General features: G+C 40.2%; 1 protein-coding gene across 4 annotated transcripts in view; it reads right to left on the bottom strand.

The window, feature by feature from the left end:
• Positions 1-466: 466 nt before the first annotated feature.
• The window catches only part of LRBA (LPS responsive beige-like anchor protein), an 891557-nt gene continuing 874599 nt past the window's right edge, over positions 467-17424 (bottom strand). For all 4 annotated transcript variants that reach the window (XM_058282502.1, XM_058282620.2, XM_058282452.2 and 1 more), the window contains exons 54-57: positions 12300-12401; positions 7311-7507; positions 2791-2942; positions 467-1588 (exon numbers count right to left, since the gene is read on the bottom strand). In XM_058282502.1, the coding sequence (XP_058138485.1) occupies positions 1498-1588; positions 2791-2942; positions 7311-7507; positions 12300-12401 (542 nt within the window). In that variant the 3' untranslated portion in view covers positions 467-1497. The remainder of the gene's footprint in view (positions 1589-2790; positions 2943-7310; positions 7508-12299; positions 12402-17424) is intronic.

Genomic DNA, 17424 nt, shown 5'->3' with positions numbered 1-17424 from the left:
CAATTTACCATCTATTGTCTTTTGTGTTCTTTCTTAATGGTTTATAAAGTAATGGTGTATCTTCGATGAGAGAGCACATAAAATCCCGTGCTTAGTCATTTGTCAGATACAGATTTAGTCTTCTCATTTGGGGAAGTCCTAGTAAGAGGGAGACTTCTGGCCAGAAAAGGTCCAGCTTCCTGCTTTCATTCAGCAGAGTCTCTCTCTTACTAATTATTGATCAAAACTCTGACAGAACCAGTTTGACCTTTTCTTTGCTACTGATTTATCAATGTTTAAAAATTAGGAATGACAAAGAGATTTCCAACAATTCAATTACTGACGCTATTTTATTAGTCTTTTTCTATGTCAAATTGAGTTTTTCCATTCCAGTCTTTGGAAAGATAGCTAAATATGTAGGAAAGAAGGGACCTCCTTCAGTAATTTGCAAAAGAGGTAGAGATGGAATGGCAAATTCAACTCAAGGTTCACAACATACAAAGACTTTATTTATGCAATGCCCTTTCTCAAATATTTTTCACAGAATTCCACAAAGCAACCTATTAGAAAAGTAGAATTATACGACACCAAAATATCATTGTTTCTTAGTATAAATTGCTAATCCAAAGGAAGGTGGAGACTTAATAACAAATAGAAAAGGGTGTTGCTTGATGCAGCACCTGGTGGGCTCTGCTCTCCAGCCTGGGCGAGGCTCTGCCTTGGGGCCCAGTCACAGTCACGGTTCCACCTCAGGGAGGCTTTGGTACTTGCATTAACTTTAAGTAAAACAAAGGCTATATGTCTAAGACAGTTTCCATCGTTTCATTTTGGTGCAGTATGAAGACGAAAGGCCAGGGGAAAAAACCAAAGACGTAAAATACTTTACACCTGCTCTAATATTAGATCCTTAATATTAACCACACAGTAAAGTAAGATAGCCTCCCCCAAACCGTAATTTCCTAGGTCTACAACATGCTTAAAGAATAATATTGATAGAAATAAGTCATTGAAATGTTTTAAATTACATTTACCATCATCTAAACATTACTATTTAAACTCCAGAAATTTCAGTGCTGAAGAAGTACAATTGTTTGGAAAAACACAGAACCCAAAGTACATAAAACTCCCCTATTTCAGTATCATCATCCATTTCCTATTAAAATCACATATTTCTCAATATTACAGATAAATGGGAAATGATTGTTCATAATATAGCTAGAATATGGTTTTCCTTGCTTCACTGGAAGTTTCCATAATTGGTGAAAATAGACTTCTCATTATGACTAAAAATATAGATTTTATTTTTTAAACTACAGAACCCAGCAGCCAATTTTCTGCTTTGCTATTCCCCCCCCCCAAAAGTCAAGCAAAGTCTACAAAAATAGCAATTAACTTTAAAAAATATTTTGCTTCTTAGAGCAAATCTAAGTTACATTCAGATGTAATAGCTATTTCTAAGAGAACAGTGCTCTGGGGTCTGTCTCCTGCCAGCTTTGGGTAGAGCCATGGGGTGACTCCTCAGTAGCGGGTTTGGTATTCGTGATGCCACCGGTTAAAGTCATTGTAGAACAGAACGATGCTTCCCGAGGCCATGCCGGAGATGATGCACCTGGAAGAAACAGAGAAGAGAGGAGGTTTACAGACCTGTTTGTGTCCTCAGGGCCTTTACTAAAGAAGAACTGCTCTCCCCAAATCTACAAGATAAATATAGAAGATGGCAGTAAAACCTGCGTTTGTGAGCACTTAGGTGTGGTTTTTGATGACTAAAATGCAGTTGTGAGCCAGCTCAGAGTGCTGCCCCTAGCCTCATCTCCACGAGGATGTCAGCCCCGGCTTGCTTTTTCACTCAAAGGACCAGTACAGGCAGAACGCACAGCACACACGTGAACAGCCTGGTACTTTCTAAGGGGGAGGGCTGGCCTGGAGTGGCATTGGAACCACGGGAAAGAATCACGACCTCAGAGTAACTGCTTGTGGAGGAAGAAGCACACAATCAAGTGACAGAGACGATCACCTCTGACAGGTACATAATCAAAGAAGAGTAACAGGTGTTGACCATAATTTGGGACATAGAGGAATATTCTAGGTCTGCCATGCTCTGGATAAGGGTCTAGTCTTCAGAACATGGTGACTCCTTGAAATGTCCACGGAAGAAAGAAGCTGCTGCTGCTTGCTCTCCTGTCCCTGAGGAGGTGACAGCGGGACAGAGAGGCTGCAGTTAGATGGGCAGTTGACCGCCACCTCCCTCGGAGCTGCTCTAAGGCACAGCCTTATCTTAGACCGTCCTCTGCGTGGCTTGGTTAGGATCAGCCCTTAGCAGTCAAACCACATTCAGTGTCCTTCCTGGTACCTCATATCAGAATCAGGAACTGAAATGGGCTAATGTATATTAAAAGGACATAAACTGCCAGGTAAAGATGAACACTCACTCCCATAATTCACCCTGGGAGGTTTTAGGAAATTAGGAAATAAGCCAAATCTCTCAGCTGAGTCCTCAGGGGCAGACATTAAGGCATTCTGCATTAAGCATGTTTACAGCTCTTCATATTTTATTTTTTTAAATTACTTTTTAAAAATTTAAAACTCTACAGAAATATAATCAGCCTTTGTTACTCAAATCCTGTCTGTTCCAGGCAAACCCAGCCTTTATCCAAGAATGCCATCTCAAAGAAAATCACTTTTTAAAAAAGTACCCTTGGAAATGCAAACATGCCACTGGCCTTTCTGATCGTCCAGGTGGCCTCCACAACCCAGTGCTTCCGTCAGCCACTGACTACACCCCTCATTAGGAGACCACGATTCCCATCTTACCTTTGGTCGTAAGACAGGGCCATGGCCCGGATCCCGGCATCGCAGCCTGGATAGGCAAAGAGCTGCTTGAGGTCAGACACCTGCCAGACCGTGAGCACACCGTGGTCTCCTCCCGTGAGCAGGTACTGCCCGTCCCGGCTCAGCTGGATGGCCTGCGGGACACAGCAGAGTGTGACTGAGGTGTGGCTTTAGGACAACGCCAGCTCCCACCCTGTGGCTGATTAATTCCTATACGATGTCAGCTAGTGCAGTGCAGGGAGGAGAGAAGGAGTGTGTGTAGGAGTCAAGGGGTTTGTAAGAAAACCTAACTCATAGAATACCTGCCATTTTTCAAAAAATCAAATGGAGTTAGGCTTAAGTTGTTTTGTTTTTGTTTTGTAAGGATGAGACAGTAAACTTTTCCAGATGTATGCCAAGTACTTGAATCGTGTGTGTTTCAGACTGGGCCTGTGCTCTAAGAGGAGGGGCCTCCTGACCATCTCTTCAGGTGTGCGTTGGCTGTGCGCAGCCTGTCTGGAACCCCAGCTGGGCAGACAATGTTAGCTGACCGCGTACCCCCAGGCACTGCTGCCTCTGGGCTCCACAGGCCAAGGTCAGAGACCAAGAGCTTTAGCACTTGTGCTAGGCCAGGGGGGTTTTAGAGCCGTTGGGTAGAAGGAAGTCCCTAAACCCGAGGTTAGGGATTTCCTTCTTGCCCCAGGACTGACGGGTCCCAGGGGTCTATGAGTGCAAATCTGCTAGAACAGCAGTCTGTCCCTTCCTGCCAGTGCTGACCCAGCAGTGCCAACACTGAACTGGCTCTTCAATCATGTAACACGAAAGGGGATGGGGTGGGTGGGAGCAAACTAAGGCCCATGGGTCAAATCCAGACCACTGCCTGTTTTTAACATTTTTAAGTGTTTTAAGTGGTTGTAGGGGAAGCAGATTTGGCCCAACGGATAGGGCGTCCGCCTACCACATGGGAGGTCCAAGGCTCAAACCCAGGGCCTCCTGACCTGTGTGATGAGCTGGCCCACATGCAGCGCTGATGCGCGCAAGGAGAGCAGGGGCTGTCCCCTGTGTGGGAGAGCCCCACATGCAGGGAGTGCGCCCCGTAAGGAGAGCTGCCAACTGCGAAAGAAAGTGCAGCCTGCCCAGGAATGGCGCCGCACACATGGAGAGCTGATGCAGCAAGATGACGCAACAAAGAGAGACACAGATTCCTACAGAAGAACACACAGGAATGGACAGAGAGAGCAGACAATGGGGGGGGGGGAGGGGTGGAGGGAGGAGAAGGGGAGATAAATAAAAAATCTTAAGTGGTTGAGGAAAGAAAGTTGAAAAAATCAAAAGAAGAATGATACTCTGGTACATGAAAATTGTATGAATTTCAAGTTTCACTGTCCATAAATAAAGTTTTATTGGAACGCTGCTGCTTTCAAGAACAGTTGCAACAGACGATATGGCCCACAAAGCCTAAACTATTTATTCTCTGTTCCTTAAAATATTTGCTGACCCCTGATAAAAAAGGTCCCTCCATATTCCAAAAGCCAATCCTGTTACCCCTTCATCTCTTCTTCCTCCTCTCTCTTTTCTTAGCTTATTAAGATACAAACCCCTTTGTTTAGCTGGGTGACGACGGCAGTTCTAAAACTGCAAAACACCTGTACTCTTAGGTCCACCTGACTACAGTGAACATAGTAATATGAATTGTACAGCAAGCCAGAGGGAAAAAGTCTAATTTCTGAAAACTGTATTCATACTGTTCTGTATTCAGGCTTCTAGTATAGTTGTCTTAAGTTTTTAATTGACCCTTTGATGATGTTTTTAAAAAATAATAGCCTCATAGCCAAGTAGGGAGTGTCTCATAGCCACTCCACATCCACTTTTAAATGCCAACTGTTATTGAGAATACAAATTATTCTCAGGTACACAAAAACACATCTAACAAAATAAAAACCCACGTGTGGAGATAGTTACATGTAAGAAGTAGTCTCTAAATCTTACTAACCAAGTATAAATATTAAGATTATTCAATATAAGTAAAAATCAATATCTTTTTCCTCTATCTCACAAATGGCGATCTCTAGGGGGTAGCTGGGAATTGCAATGAAGACTATGACAAATAATTATTTGCTACACTTATAAAATTCAGCTGATGAAAATCCATTAACCTTACAGTTGTGGTTCACTGGAATTTTATACTTGAGGCTTTATACTGGGTAAATGCTATATTAAAACATAAATTAAAACCATTAATCTTTAACTCTTTGTTCTAGTAAAGAATCTCTAATCCTAGTTCTGTCTGGAATTAAATAAAGCCTGGACTTTTAGGACTATATATTTATCAGCATCCAAAACATTTTAATCAGCCAGATACCTGCCAAAGTGAAAACAATATTTCGTTGGCTTTTCCCGTGAAGCACGTGTCACCTTCCTCTGGAGGCAAGAGCCAGCTGGCACTGGCTGACCAGCATCCTGGAGCCACACAGTTCTTAATTCTAACACACCTCGAAGAATCCAGTTGGGTTGTGACTAAGACTTTAAGACATGGTAATCTCATCCCCTGGAAACCTGAGTTGGACAACACCAGAGCTGCAGTGGTTTTTAAAGAGGTCCAGTAGTCTGCTGGGGACAACCACATCCTAAAATATGGCCCCAGGAAAAGAAAATAAATGAATTCCTATGAGTGAAATAGTGGTTAGCCTTTGTTTAGGAAAAAATAACTTTGCTGCTCTGTGCAAGCTGCCTATTTAAATTTAAGTTTTTAAGCCATCTAAACATTGCATAGTTGATGTACTATGATATGCTGGTAACCAAAATGCCACTGAACAGCCTGGCCTTTAAAATACAAACAGGTGGAGAGTCTTGATTAGCACAGAGATTCCCCAGGCGCCTGCCTGCAGGGTTCTTGGTATTTCAAAGAAACTTGATTTCTAGTCTGAGCTGATGACTAATTTGTTTCCATGGTTGCCTTTCCTTACACAGGCTCAGACTGTGGATGGAGCCCGAGATTTTTGCTCTGTGATGCCTCATATTCCCAACCAGTGGTTTCCTTCCTTTCTTCCGGGGGCAGTTAGCTGTGGAAGTGCCTGTCTCTGGAGCCGTGGCTGGTAGTGCTCATTTTAGGCACGCTCACTTTAATCACACACTTGCCACTTGCAAGTTAGTATGATAAAGTGCAGAAGTGCTGGGGAAAAGGCGACGGATTGTTTAAGCCTAAAATCCAGTGGGAGATATTACAGAGGAAAAAAACAATGGCTATAGGGCAAAGAAGAAAAGCCTATGTGTGCGATCAGTCTGCACAAAGCCCTCCCTTCGAGTGCCTCAAGGAACTTCCCAGAGCCTTTGGTACTAACTGAAATGCCACAGAAATTGTTTCAGCCAGCAAGGGATTTCAAATTATTTTACAGATTTATTAGTGCAGCTGACAATATAATCGCAACTGAAAGTGACATATTATCAACATTATTATTGTAAAGAAAAGAGGAAAGGAAAATCCTCTGATGTGTACTTGGTTTAAATGAAGTATTATGGGAAGGAAGGGAAAATAAAATAAGAGTGTGAATGTCTCTGTGTATATGCCTTTGCAGTGGAGGCAGGCAAAATGCAATGGAGAGATGTGGAGAGAGAGAAAAAAGAAACCCATTTACTGAATTAAGAAATCAATCTTAGGATACAGAAGCAGCAGGGACTTTTGATTTGATCAATGTAATCTATAGTTAGGGTTTTGTTCTGTAATGCTTCCTGACCCCAGTATTTCCTTGGGAGAAGAGGGTGATCAGATGAGATTTGGGAAAGTGGAAGGATTTATGTCATCAAAGCCACCCAGGGTCAGGAATAGCAATGAGTAAAAAGTCTAGAGCCATCCTAAGGCCACACTCAGAGGGCAGCAGCCTCTGTGGCCCTCCTTCCATCCCATTTCAGAAAATGATAGGAAAACCACAGCTTCATTTTACCTTAATCTGCAGCAGGAAGCTTGGAAGTGAGAAAAGAAGGACCTTGGAAAAGCAGGCTTTCAAGAGCACAGCCTTCCTCTTCTCCTCTACTGCTAACCCTTGTGGAGCCCTGTTCTGAAAATGATGCCATACCCCGGGAGCTTCACTGGCATTACTGTTTCTTGTATATCAAAAGGAAAAAAGTGTGCCCAATTCACATCATAATCTGAAGTCCAGTTCCCATAAATTTGCAAATTTTGGTTTGTTATCCATGAAGATATGAAATTGGAGATTAGATCCTGCGGCTCCCACCACCCACCTCTTCAGTTGTTTTTGGTGTGACCTAACGGCTTCACAAGCCCTTAAGAAAACCTGCTTAGGGATCATACACACCAAGAATTCTGGCCGAGCAGTGTGGCAGCACAGCCAGGACATGCTGAGCTCTGCGGCACGTATGAGCCTTGCCCAAATGCCAGCTGGTGATATTCTTGGAAGAGAGATTTGGGACATCTCAAAAACAGAGGTTTCTTTAGTGAACCCTCTCCTCATTTTCCACACATGGAGATAAAAATCTAGAATGTGACAATTCTACAGGATACTCACCCTTATATTATCATCTGTTTCCATAGTGGCCTGGAGTTTTCCATTCACACTGAATGTACAGAAGAGGCCGTTTTCGTAGAATATGACACAATGACCCTCTCTTGAAGCCTGAATGAGCTTTGGTTTCAGGCAGTTTTCAGGGCCCTCCAAGGTCCTTAACAGGTCTCCATTCATGGAATGTATGAGACATGGTCCTTCTGATAAAGAGGGAGGGAGGGAGGAACAAAGGCAAAGTTATTTTTTAAATAAATACAGAAAATTTGATCTGAATCATGAGCATAAATCAAAGAGAATTATGGTAATACACTGCAGTTGTAAAAACTCTTATAGATTTATAATTTATTTTGTAAACTCTCTTCTTCATGTGTGCCAGATTTCACCTTCCACTTGAGGAGGAGAGAGCCAAGCCATGCACATTCAAGCTGACATTTCTTCAAGAGACAGGAAGGTTACTTTAGGAAATTCATTATGCCAAGAGGTGACATAAACTGTAGGAATTCAGAAAGGAACAGGGCAAATTTAAAGTTTAAGAATCGCTTCAAGCAAGACTGGGGGTGCAATCAGATGTGGGGCTGCCTTCAGGCACACTGAGAACCTCGGCCTGCGCCTCTAGGGGCCTCCAGGGTTCAGAACACCGTGGGCCTAGGCAGGGAGAGCCAGGGAGGGCTGCTTCCAAATGCCTAAGCCGCCTTCCTCCGTCTCACTTCTTCAGTTCTGCTGCTTCCTGTGGCTCTCACAATTAGGCTTCGGCCATACCCTTCTGCCGCCTGCTATTTTATAATGAAAGGAGGACTCTGGTAGTCCCCCGCCCTCTCCTAGCCTCCTAAACAAGTTCACGTAGGGATCCTTCTGCTACTTTTCCTTGGCAGCCGGATTAGTCCATTTATTAGTTTTTCGGCCGCTAAAACAAATACCAACAGTGGATTGGTTTAAAACGTGGGAATTTATTGGCTCATGATTTTGAGGCAAAGAGAAGCCCAACGCTGAGGTTTCAGCATGATGATGCCTTCTAGCTGAAGACTGGTGTTCTGGGTCTGGCGGCCATTGATCCTTGGGATTCCTTGGCTTTTCTGTCACATGGCAAGGTCCTCTCCTTTCTCTTCCAGCTTCTAGCTTCTTGTGGCTTCTCTTTCTGTGTTCAATTTCCTTTGCTTATGAAGACTTCAGCCATATTGGATTAAGGCCCATCTCATCCATTTTGGTCACACCTTAACTAATAACATCTATAAAGGTCTTATTTAAAAATGGGTTCACACCCACAGGACCAGGGGTTGAGACTTGAACATGTCTTTTGTGGGGCACATATTCAATTCCTAATAGTCTACCCTCTGGACCCCAAAAGACATATTCTTCCACTTGCAAAATACCTTCATTCCATCACAACATCCCAAAAGCCTTAAGTCATTTCAATTAAAAAAACGCTGAGTACAAAGCCTCATCAAAATCAGTTATGGGTGTGGTCCATCCTGGGGCAAAAGTCCTCTTTTGGAAGGACCTGTGAAACTTAGAAAACAAGTTATCTCCTTCCAATATACAATGGTGGGACAGGCATAGAATAAACATTTTCATTCCAGAAGGGAAGAGTTGGAAGGAAAATGGGAGTCATGGGTCCCAAACAAGTCTGAAACCAAGCAGGACAAATTCCATTAGATCTCAAATCTGAAAGCCATCTGAGGCTTGATTCTTTGTCCTCCAGGCCTGATGGAGCACTTCTAAGCATTTGTGTGGTAGCCACTGTCTCCCTGAACAATGAAGTGTAAGAATTGCCCCCTCCAAGAGCCCAGGTGGATGCCTGCCCCTCCAAGTGCATGGATGGATCCACCCTTTCCATACATGGGTGGGCCCACTGTCTTGGCCTGAGGAGATATCTTCAGTCCAGACCTCTGCTCCCATGATTTTGCCCTTGAAGTCATTCTTCCTTCAAAGCATCCCTTCTCTGGCCCTTTCAGACATTTCTTCTGTTCATATAAATTTCACAAAAACCTTATTGGTTTTTTGTGCAGTTCAAATGGGTCCAAACTATCCGACAATAGAACTTTCCACAGATCCTTCCTGGATAACTGCATTTCCAGTCCTGAAGGCTGCTGAATTGGCCAACTGGATCTATGTTCAACGACACCCATTTTAGCAAAGGGCTGTTCAGATGAGCCCTCATGTGGAGCCCTGTCCTCTGGGACTCACCTCCTGAAAGCTCAAGTTGGTCCCTGACAGAGCTGCTTCCGGCCCTAATCTCAGAGCATGCTATCTGGATAGGCTGAGGATTTCCACAATCATCAATTGCTAGTCCCTTTGTAGGTAAGAGTTTAATTCTCAGCTTATCTCTTTCCTCTTGCATTTTACATAACCTAAGAAGAGAAGCCAGGCTGTACCTTCCACACTTAGGTTGGAAATTTCCTCAGCTAAATATCAAAGTTCAACACTTATTAATTCCACTTTCAATCCTACATCAGAAAACAATATTGCCATATACTCTGTCACTTGATAACAAGGATCACCTTTCCTCCAGTTTCCCATAACACATTTATCATTTCCTTCCAGGACCTCATTGGGAATACTTTTAGTACCTATATTTCTACCAACAGTCTCGTCAAAGTAATCTAGGCTTTTTTTGTCAAGCACCTGATGATTCTTCCATCCTCTATTCATTACCCAATTCCAAAGCTACTTTTACACTTTCAGGTATTTGTCATAGCAGTACCCCACTTTCTGGTACCAAAAGCTGTCTTACTGTTTCAGCTGCTAAAACAAATACCATACAACAAAAAAAGAGACAGATTCCCAGTGTTGCAGACAAGAATAGAAATGGACACAGAAGAACACACAGCAAGCGGACACAGAGAACAGACAACTGGGGTGGAGGGGAAGGGGAGAGAAATAAATAAAAAATTAAAAAATTTAAAAAATTTAAAAAAAAAAAGTACAAAGGATAAAATGTTGGAAGCTGATATGTTTCCAACTTAGAAAGGAGGATGACAATTTGCCAAGGCATGGAAAAATGCTTGCTCTGTGTCTTAATTTAGATGACAAGAAGGCAGCAAACACTGATCAAACTAGTCTTGACATGTTTTTCAGAAAAAATAAATTCTCAATCTTTCTAATGTTTTAAGCCAGTGTGTAGTTAAATATGAATGTTATTATTTGTTCATATCCCTATATATTTATAACTGAGAGGAAGACAGTTTTTAATTCTTTGACAAGTTTTTAAAGATTATGGAACAATCATACATTTTCAAGTTGATCATTATTTTTCCCCACCCCCTAGTTGTCTGCACATGTTGTCTGTCTTCTTTGTTTACTTTAGGAGGCACTGGGAACTGAACCCAGGACCTCTGATGTGGGAGGGAGACGCCCAGTCATTTAAGCCACTTTCATTCCCTGCATTGTTGTGTTTCTTGTGTTCTTCCTCCTGTGTCTCTTGTTGCGTCAGCTTGTTGTGCCTGCCTGTCACATCAGCTCACTGTCTTGCCTGTCTTCTCTAGGAGGCACTGGGAACATCTGATCCCTGCTCTGTTGTGCCTCTCATCATGTTTTTCTTCTTATTTCACTTGTTGCATCATCTTGCTGTGCCTGCCTGTCGTGCCAGCTCTCTGTCTTCTTTAGGAGGCACTGGGAACCGAACCACAGACCTCCCATGTAGTAGGTGGGAGCGCAATTGCTTGAGCCACATCCGCTTCCCTCGTGTTGATTATTAAGATCACTTTGCATGGCTTCAGTTTGCTCAGTCATTTTTATGGTCCTGTATTATGTGGACTGAAGCATAGTAGGTTCTTTCTATACATGTCTAATTTGTACACATACAGTCCAAGATCTCATGTTGACTTAGGATGTATGAAATAATTGAGTATAAAAAGGAAAAAAAAAGGCAATAGTTATAGAATTTTTGCTATCATTACTATTTCACTGTGTTGACCAACTTAAATTTTTAAACACAATCCTTTAAATAGTTAATAAGCCTTGTCAACTGGTGTAAGAATTATAGTGCAGGGCACAGATAAGGTAACTCAAATACTCTATGCTTCCTCACCACATAATTCTAAAAGATTTGAGATTACACAGTACTTTTTTTTTTGTTCAGACTTCAGCTCAGAGCAGACAGAGAGGTGAACAGACTGTTACAATGAAATAAGCAATGAATTGGAATAGCTCTGCTCCTGTCAGCTTTTTGATGTGCTCTTGGAAAGCTTAATATCTTTTGCCTTAATGTATGATGATGCCACTAGAGCAAACCTCTGGGCAAACTAGCTTAAGTATCTTTCCATTCCATTTTCTATGCCATTCTAGCCCTTGCTGGCCTTGAGATTTGGAAATTAAAACAGTCTGGGCCATGAGAACCTACCCAGGTATGCAATGGAACCCACCCAAAGTTCAGAAGAATAAACAAATATACAAAAATGTTCCTTGTTCCTGCCTCACAGAAATGAGAAAATTAATGGGCTATCTTTGTATAATAAAACATCTTTTTATTTTATTTATTTTTTGAGGTATTGGGGTTAGGGATTGAACTGGGGGTCTTGTATGTGGGAAGCTGGCACTCAACCACTGAGCCACATCAGCTCCTCTGAGTTGTTTTTTAGTTTGTTTCTTCTGCTTGTTTGTTGTTGTTGTTTTTGTCTTTAGGAGGCACCAGGAACCAAACCCGGGACCTCCCATGTGGGAAGCAGGTGCTCAACTGCTTGAGCCACAGCTGCTCCCTAAACTCTTTACAACAGTGCTATCCAATTGATCTTTCTCAATCATAGACATTTTCTGTATCTACACTGTCCAAAACAATAGCCACCATGAACATATGAATATTGAGCAGGTGAATTGTAGCAAGTGCCACTGAAGATCTGAATTTTTTATTTTACTTAAATTTAAATAGTCCCATGTGGTATTGGCTACCATAAATAAAGCACAGCTTTAGAGAAAACAGTACCAAAGTCATCTGTGCTGATCTGTTACTAGAAGACACAAGAAATGCCATATTTTATGAAGGAATCCCAGGTTTACCTTTAGAACCACTCAACACCAGACCCAGCTCAGCGCAGACCGCAGCACATGTGACCTCATAGTCGTGGCCTGTCAGAATGGCCCGAGGTGTAGTGGTCTCTCCTTTAGGAAAAAAAGCAGATAAAAAGACAGATCAATTGGTGCCCGGAATTAGCCATTTCCATCACCCAGACTTAAATACTCAACAACTTGTTGCTAATTTCAATCATGCTTAAATTTCTAATTATAGTTTGGGAATTTTTCCAAAAAGTTTCTTTTAAGACTAGATCCAAACTTTATGCATTAGTTTGATTTTGAGGACTGCCTGTTGCTGTATTTCAAGTGATCTTTACCTGATTTATCAGACAACAGTGGTTAGAAATTTAGGATTAAGACAGACAGAATCTATATTCTAAAATTCCTCAGATACTTTCCAAGTATAAAACTAAGGTCTTTGATGAGATGATTTATGGATGGATGATTATAAAAATGGGGACTTTAGCTTAATTCTTATTTCAAAGAAAGGCCTCCTCCTCTTCCTCTCTGAGCCACTGTGACTCCAGTCAAAATGAAGACAGCCTGAACTAGCATTCATGGTATCTCAAAGCAGCCTTTCTCGTAAATAATTATCTTTATTAAGTATATATTTTCCTGATACATATATATACACATACCTGTGTATGTGTGTGTGTATATATGTGTGTGTGTGTGTGTATAAATATCTTCCTTAGAGTGTAGTTCTCTATGGTTTATTCAATGCACAAAGAAATAAACAAATAAGAAAGATCAGCAGAACGAACTCTTACTTGTAATTCTACTTACAGTAATTGAGAATTAGGTAGGGGCAAGGAAGGCCGTAAGGCAGAGTAGAAGTACCCAAATAATGGGAGGCATTTCAAAACTTTTCCACAGCTGGAAAGAACAAGTCATCCTACATCTTCGTCCCAAACTAAAAATAAAACTGGTTGGTTGCAGAGGAACCCATACCACAAATGTCCCGGCACAGTTAAGTGCCACAGTAACAGGCTTCATTTGTGGCTTGATCAACACACTCTACAGGGATTACCTGGATTCTATACTCAGCCTGAAGAATGCTATTTCAAACTAAACTAATCCTCTCCTTTATAGTCTCTAAGGACAAAGACATAAGTGGGAGCAGGATTCTATTAGCATTCTACATTTCCTTCATTTGGATTGGTTTTATATTATGATTGATGAATGATTCTATGTAATCCAAAAGGAGTAAATGTGCTCAGAAAGCAGGTCGGTACCACCACCTGGGGAAAGAATAACCTGTCTAACCTCAGACACTTGGCTATCCTTGAGGTGTTTCCCATTTTGAGGAGAGAAATCTGGTAGGCAGGGAAAATCTATCAGAAACCTACCGTATAGCTTTGTCAACAAAACAAAACAAACTAATCTAGCTTCCAAAGCAGGGAATCTTAATGTGGTGTTTATGGGTTCTCTAAAATCTCATGCAAAATATAAGTGTGTGCCTGTATTTTTCTGGAAATGTAGGAAAATAGGTTTTACTGAATACAGAGAGATCCATGACCAAAAAATTAAAATAAAATTTTAAAAAAGATGAGGCAACTCTCCTACACAGATAAGGAGGGGCCTAACATCAGTACTTCAAGGCCCACTCCACCCGAGCCACATACAGTTACTTCGTGTCTAGCCAGTTACCACCCCAGCTTGTTACCCACAGGTGCATAATTACAGTGCTTTTTATCTGTGTACATACTGCAGAGCTGTGTTACCGTCACAGCTTTCTAAGACCCTAGGGACTTCTGAGGGGATTTAAGCCAAAAAGGCTCATATCAAACTTTGTACCACACTGACTGTGTTGTGTGCAGTCAGATGCTAAGAGCTGACTCACCTGCCTGGTGACAAAGGGACACCTCAAATGACATACTAAAAGGCAGAAGGAGAAGTGGACCAAGGTGCTTGGTTTCATTTGATTCAAAGTTTAAAAGCTTATTTGGGAAGGAAAACTCACCTTAATTAGAATGTACTTGAGATTTTCTAAATCAGAAAGAATATGTCACAAGAGCAGCTATTTTTGTTCGCTTAAAAGTTCACTTATTTGGGAAATTTAGGAAGGAAAAAAAAAAAAGGCAGCCGCAGCAAATAAAGCAACCCAGTCTGAATTAGTTAACTGTTATACATTTAACTCTGTTAGAGATAAGCCTTGCCACAAAAGTTAGAAATAAAAATGCTGTTTTAAAAAGTCACCTTACAAATATTTTGGCCCTGATTCATGGCTTCCCTCTTTCCCAAGAAATTTTTGCATTCCATGAAAATACAATGTTATTTTTGAAATTACTGTCTAATTATTTTGTCTAATTATATCTATTGGCAACTTTTTATCAACAATTAAAGTCATTAAGATGTAAGGAATATATTTTTAGTGTGGCTGTTCCTTTTTTATTAAGTTACCATTTTATGCAGGAGGGATAAGTGATGAGATTTTTATTTTAACTTGAATTGTCTTGGAATTACTCAGTGGAAAGCAAAAGTTTGACATAAAACTGATGGTAACCAAAAGCAATCTAAGTATAAGCCAAAATAAACAAAGGTCAGATGGATAATGTGGACTCAGAGGATATTGTCATGCATGCCAATGTTAACTTTTTGTTTTCTAGATCTAAGAACATTTTCTCAAGGGCAGAGTGAAGAGAGGTAGTACACTACTTTCAATTGTATTTCCTTTTACTTTAAAAGAGTTGAAATATTGAGAATTTTATATGACTATAAAATTAGAGTTCAGAAAGTCTCACAACCCAAGAAAGTGGGTTAAAATATAAATTGTTTTGTAAACTCGTGATTAAGATTTTTATAAGTAGGCTTTATTTGCAAAATCTTTCTTTCCAGTTATCCTAACTATCAATCTTTTTTTTTTTCCTCCACAAATCAGAAGACACACATACAGATTGAAAAAAGATTTTTTCTTTTACTTGGGCCTGATCTCTAAATAAGGAACTGTTCAGTGCTAGGACTTCGGCTTCAAAGTTTGGCAAAATGTTTCCTAATCCAGGAAGCAGGTTAGACAGCTCAGGAAATACAAGGAAAAAAGGAAAAGAAAAACAACAAATTAAAAGCATAAGGGTAGACTTATTATTAGGTCTCCTCAGGTAACTGGTTTCACAATCATTCACTGGATTTCCAGTAGAAAGGTCATGCTACCTAACTTCTCTCACCTATAAGAAATGTACATTAATGGTTTCTGAAAGTCACATATATCAATATAAGGAGATAGATCTTTCCTCTAAGAAGTGCTGTTTCCAGTCTTCTTTAAAGACTGAATTTTGTACTCCCTTTATTATCTGCTGTACAGATAGAGCATTCTTCACATTTTTTTCCTGGTCAAAAAGTAGGAAATACTTTTAGATTCGTATAAGGTCCAGTTAACCAAGTGTTTTAAATACTAAAATCTTACTTAACGAAAAATTTACTATAACAGATGGAATTATATGATATGGGATTTAAATCAAATGGTTCTAAACTATTTAAGCTCAACAGACATTTTGAGAACCATTGTGAATGAAAATACTAAGGGCAGAGGACTTCAGGAGTAAAAACACAGGCTTTGCATATGGCTCACAGAATCTATCTTTTTATTTCTCTGAAGTTACCTTTTTATATATCATCCTAGATCATAGCAGAGCCCAAGTGATAATATCCCACAGAAAAGAATGGCAAAGTCCATACATATCTCTGTATATTTCTACTGGAATGTTTAGAAACAAAGTCTACGAACCATATTCATTTATTCTCATTGTAGCATATACTTACATCTGTCCCTCCCACAGCAACTTATCAGCCCATATAGTTAATACCTAGGAAAAAATTCAGTCAAATATGATGATACCAGCCATGTGTTACTTTATTCAAAGGTCCCCAACTATCACCATCTCACACTGAAGTCTTTAAACCAATAAATGGCAGGAAAAAAATCTGAAAAAGATCAGGTTAATTTTGATAAAAATTTGCATTTCTTGATGGATATAAAAAGTCTTTACCTTGTATACTGAGATATTAGAATCTACCAAAAGCTAAATCATACAGCAGGAGAGCGTGCCTTAAGAATGGAACATTTTAAAGTTGTAATGCTTGATAAATCATCATGGCTTTCAACAATGCTGAGAAGAATTTATCTTGCCACTAGTTTAAGGGGCTATACTTCAAATTATTCTTAAGGAAAAATAAAAAGGGAAAGAGGACAGTCTTCCAGGACTGCTTTGAAAAGTTTGAGCAGTTACTTCAAAGGAAAGGGTGTCTTTGTCCTGACTACTGATGCGAATCCTCACCAAAGGCTGAAAAGGATCCTCAGTGCGTCTTATGGATGGCCTTAAAGGAAGATGAACAAGTCAAGTGAGATGAAAGGCAGCCCAAATCCTGTCACAAATACTAGGACACTCCAGTTTTTACAGATGTGCTCTTCTCAGCACATAATACTGAATTTTAGGACTAACTTACAGAAACTATTGTAACAACCCAACTTGATTAAAACAGCACAAGATCTCCATAATGTCCATTTAGCCTTGGACCTATATTTTAAAATATTAGGTGAAATGTTTTAACAGCATTAGGCAGAATAGCAGATGTTTTTATTGAGTGTTTTCTTTGGTGCCATCATAATATTAAGTATATTTCTCCATTAAATGGACTCTGAACCACTTACAATTATACCTGAAAGAAGAAAACAAGAAACAGTAATTTCTCTAGTATCTTGCTCATAAAGATCCTTTGAGAAAATACCATTTCAAAAGGTCTGTCTCCTTTAAGGCAAAGAGGATTAATAATTCATGTAAAGATAGATCTAACATGTATTTCTGGCAAATTTTTTTTTGTTACTTTTAAAAAAACAAGTTCTCTATATTTTAGGCATTTTTCCTCAGAATTAGGAAAATTAAATCACAAAATGCACTGCAGATTCTCATTAGTGGTTTAAATATGTTGCTGTTATAGCAAAGAATCTCCTTTATTCAGTTACCATTTTTTTCAATACCATTTATTATGAAATGAAGTGAGGTTCAACATTTCACCATTCTTAGCTTTTTAGAAACAGAAATATTTCTTCCAATTAATATTTACTTTAGTTGACGCCTGGCCCACAAATTAACATATCCCATTTGTTCACTCA

Source organism: Dasypus novemcinctus, chromosome 1 (genome assembly GCF_030445035.2).
Source record: "Dasypus novemcinctus isolate mDasNov1 chromosome 1, mDasNov1.1.hap2, whole genome shotgun sequence".
Taxonomy (NCBI): domain Eukaryota; kingdom Metazoa; phylum Chordata; class Mammalia; order Cingulata; family Dasypodidae; genus Dasypus; species Dasypus novemcinctus.
This window is presented reverse-complemented; position numbering and strand designations above follow the sequence as displayed.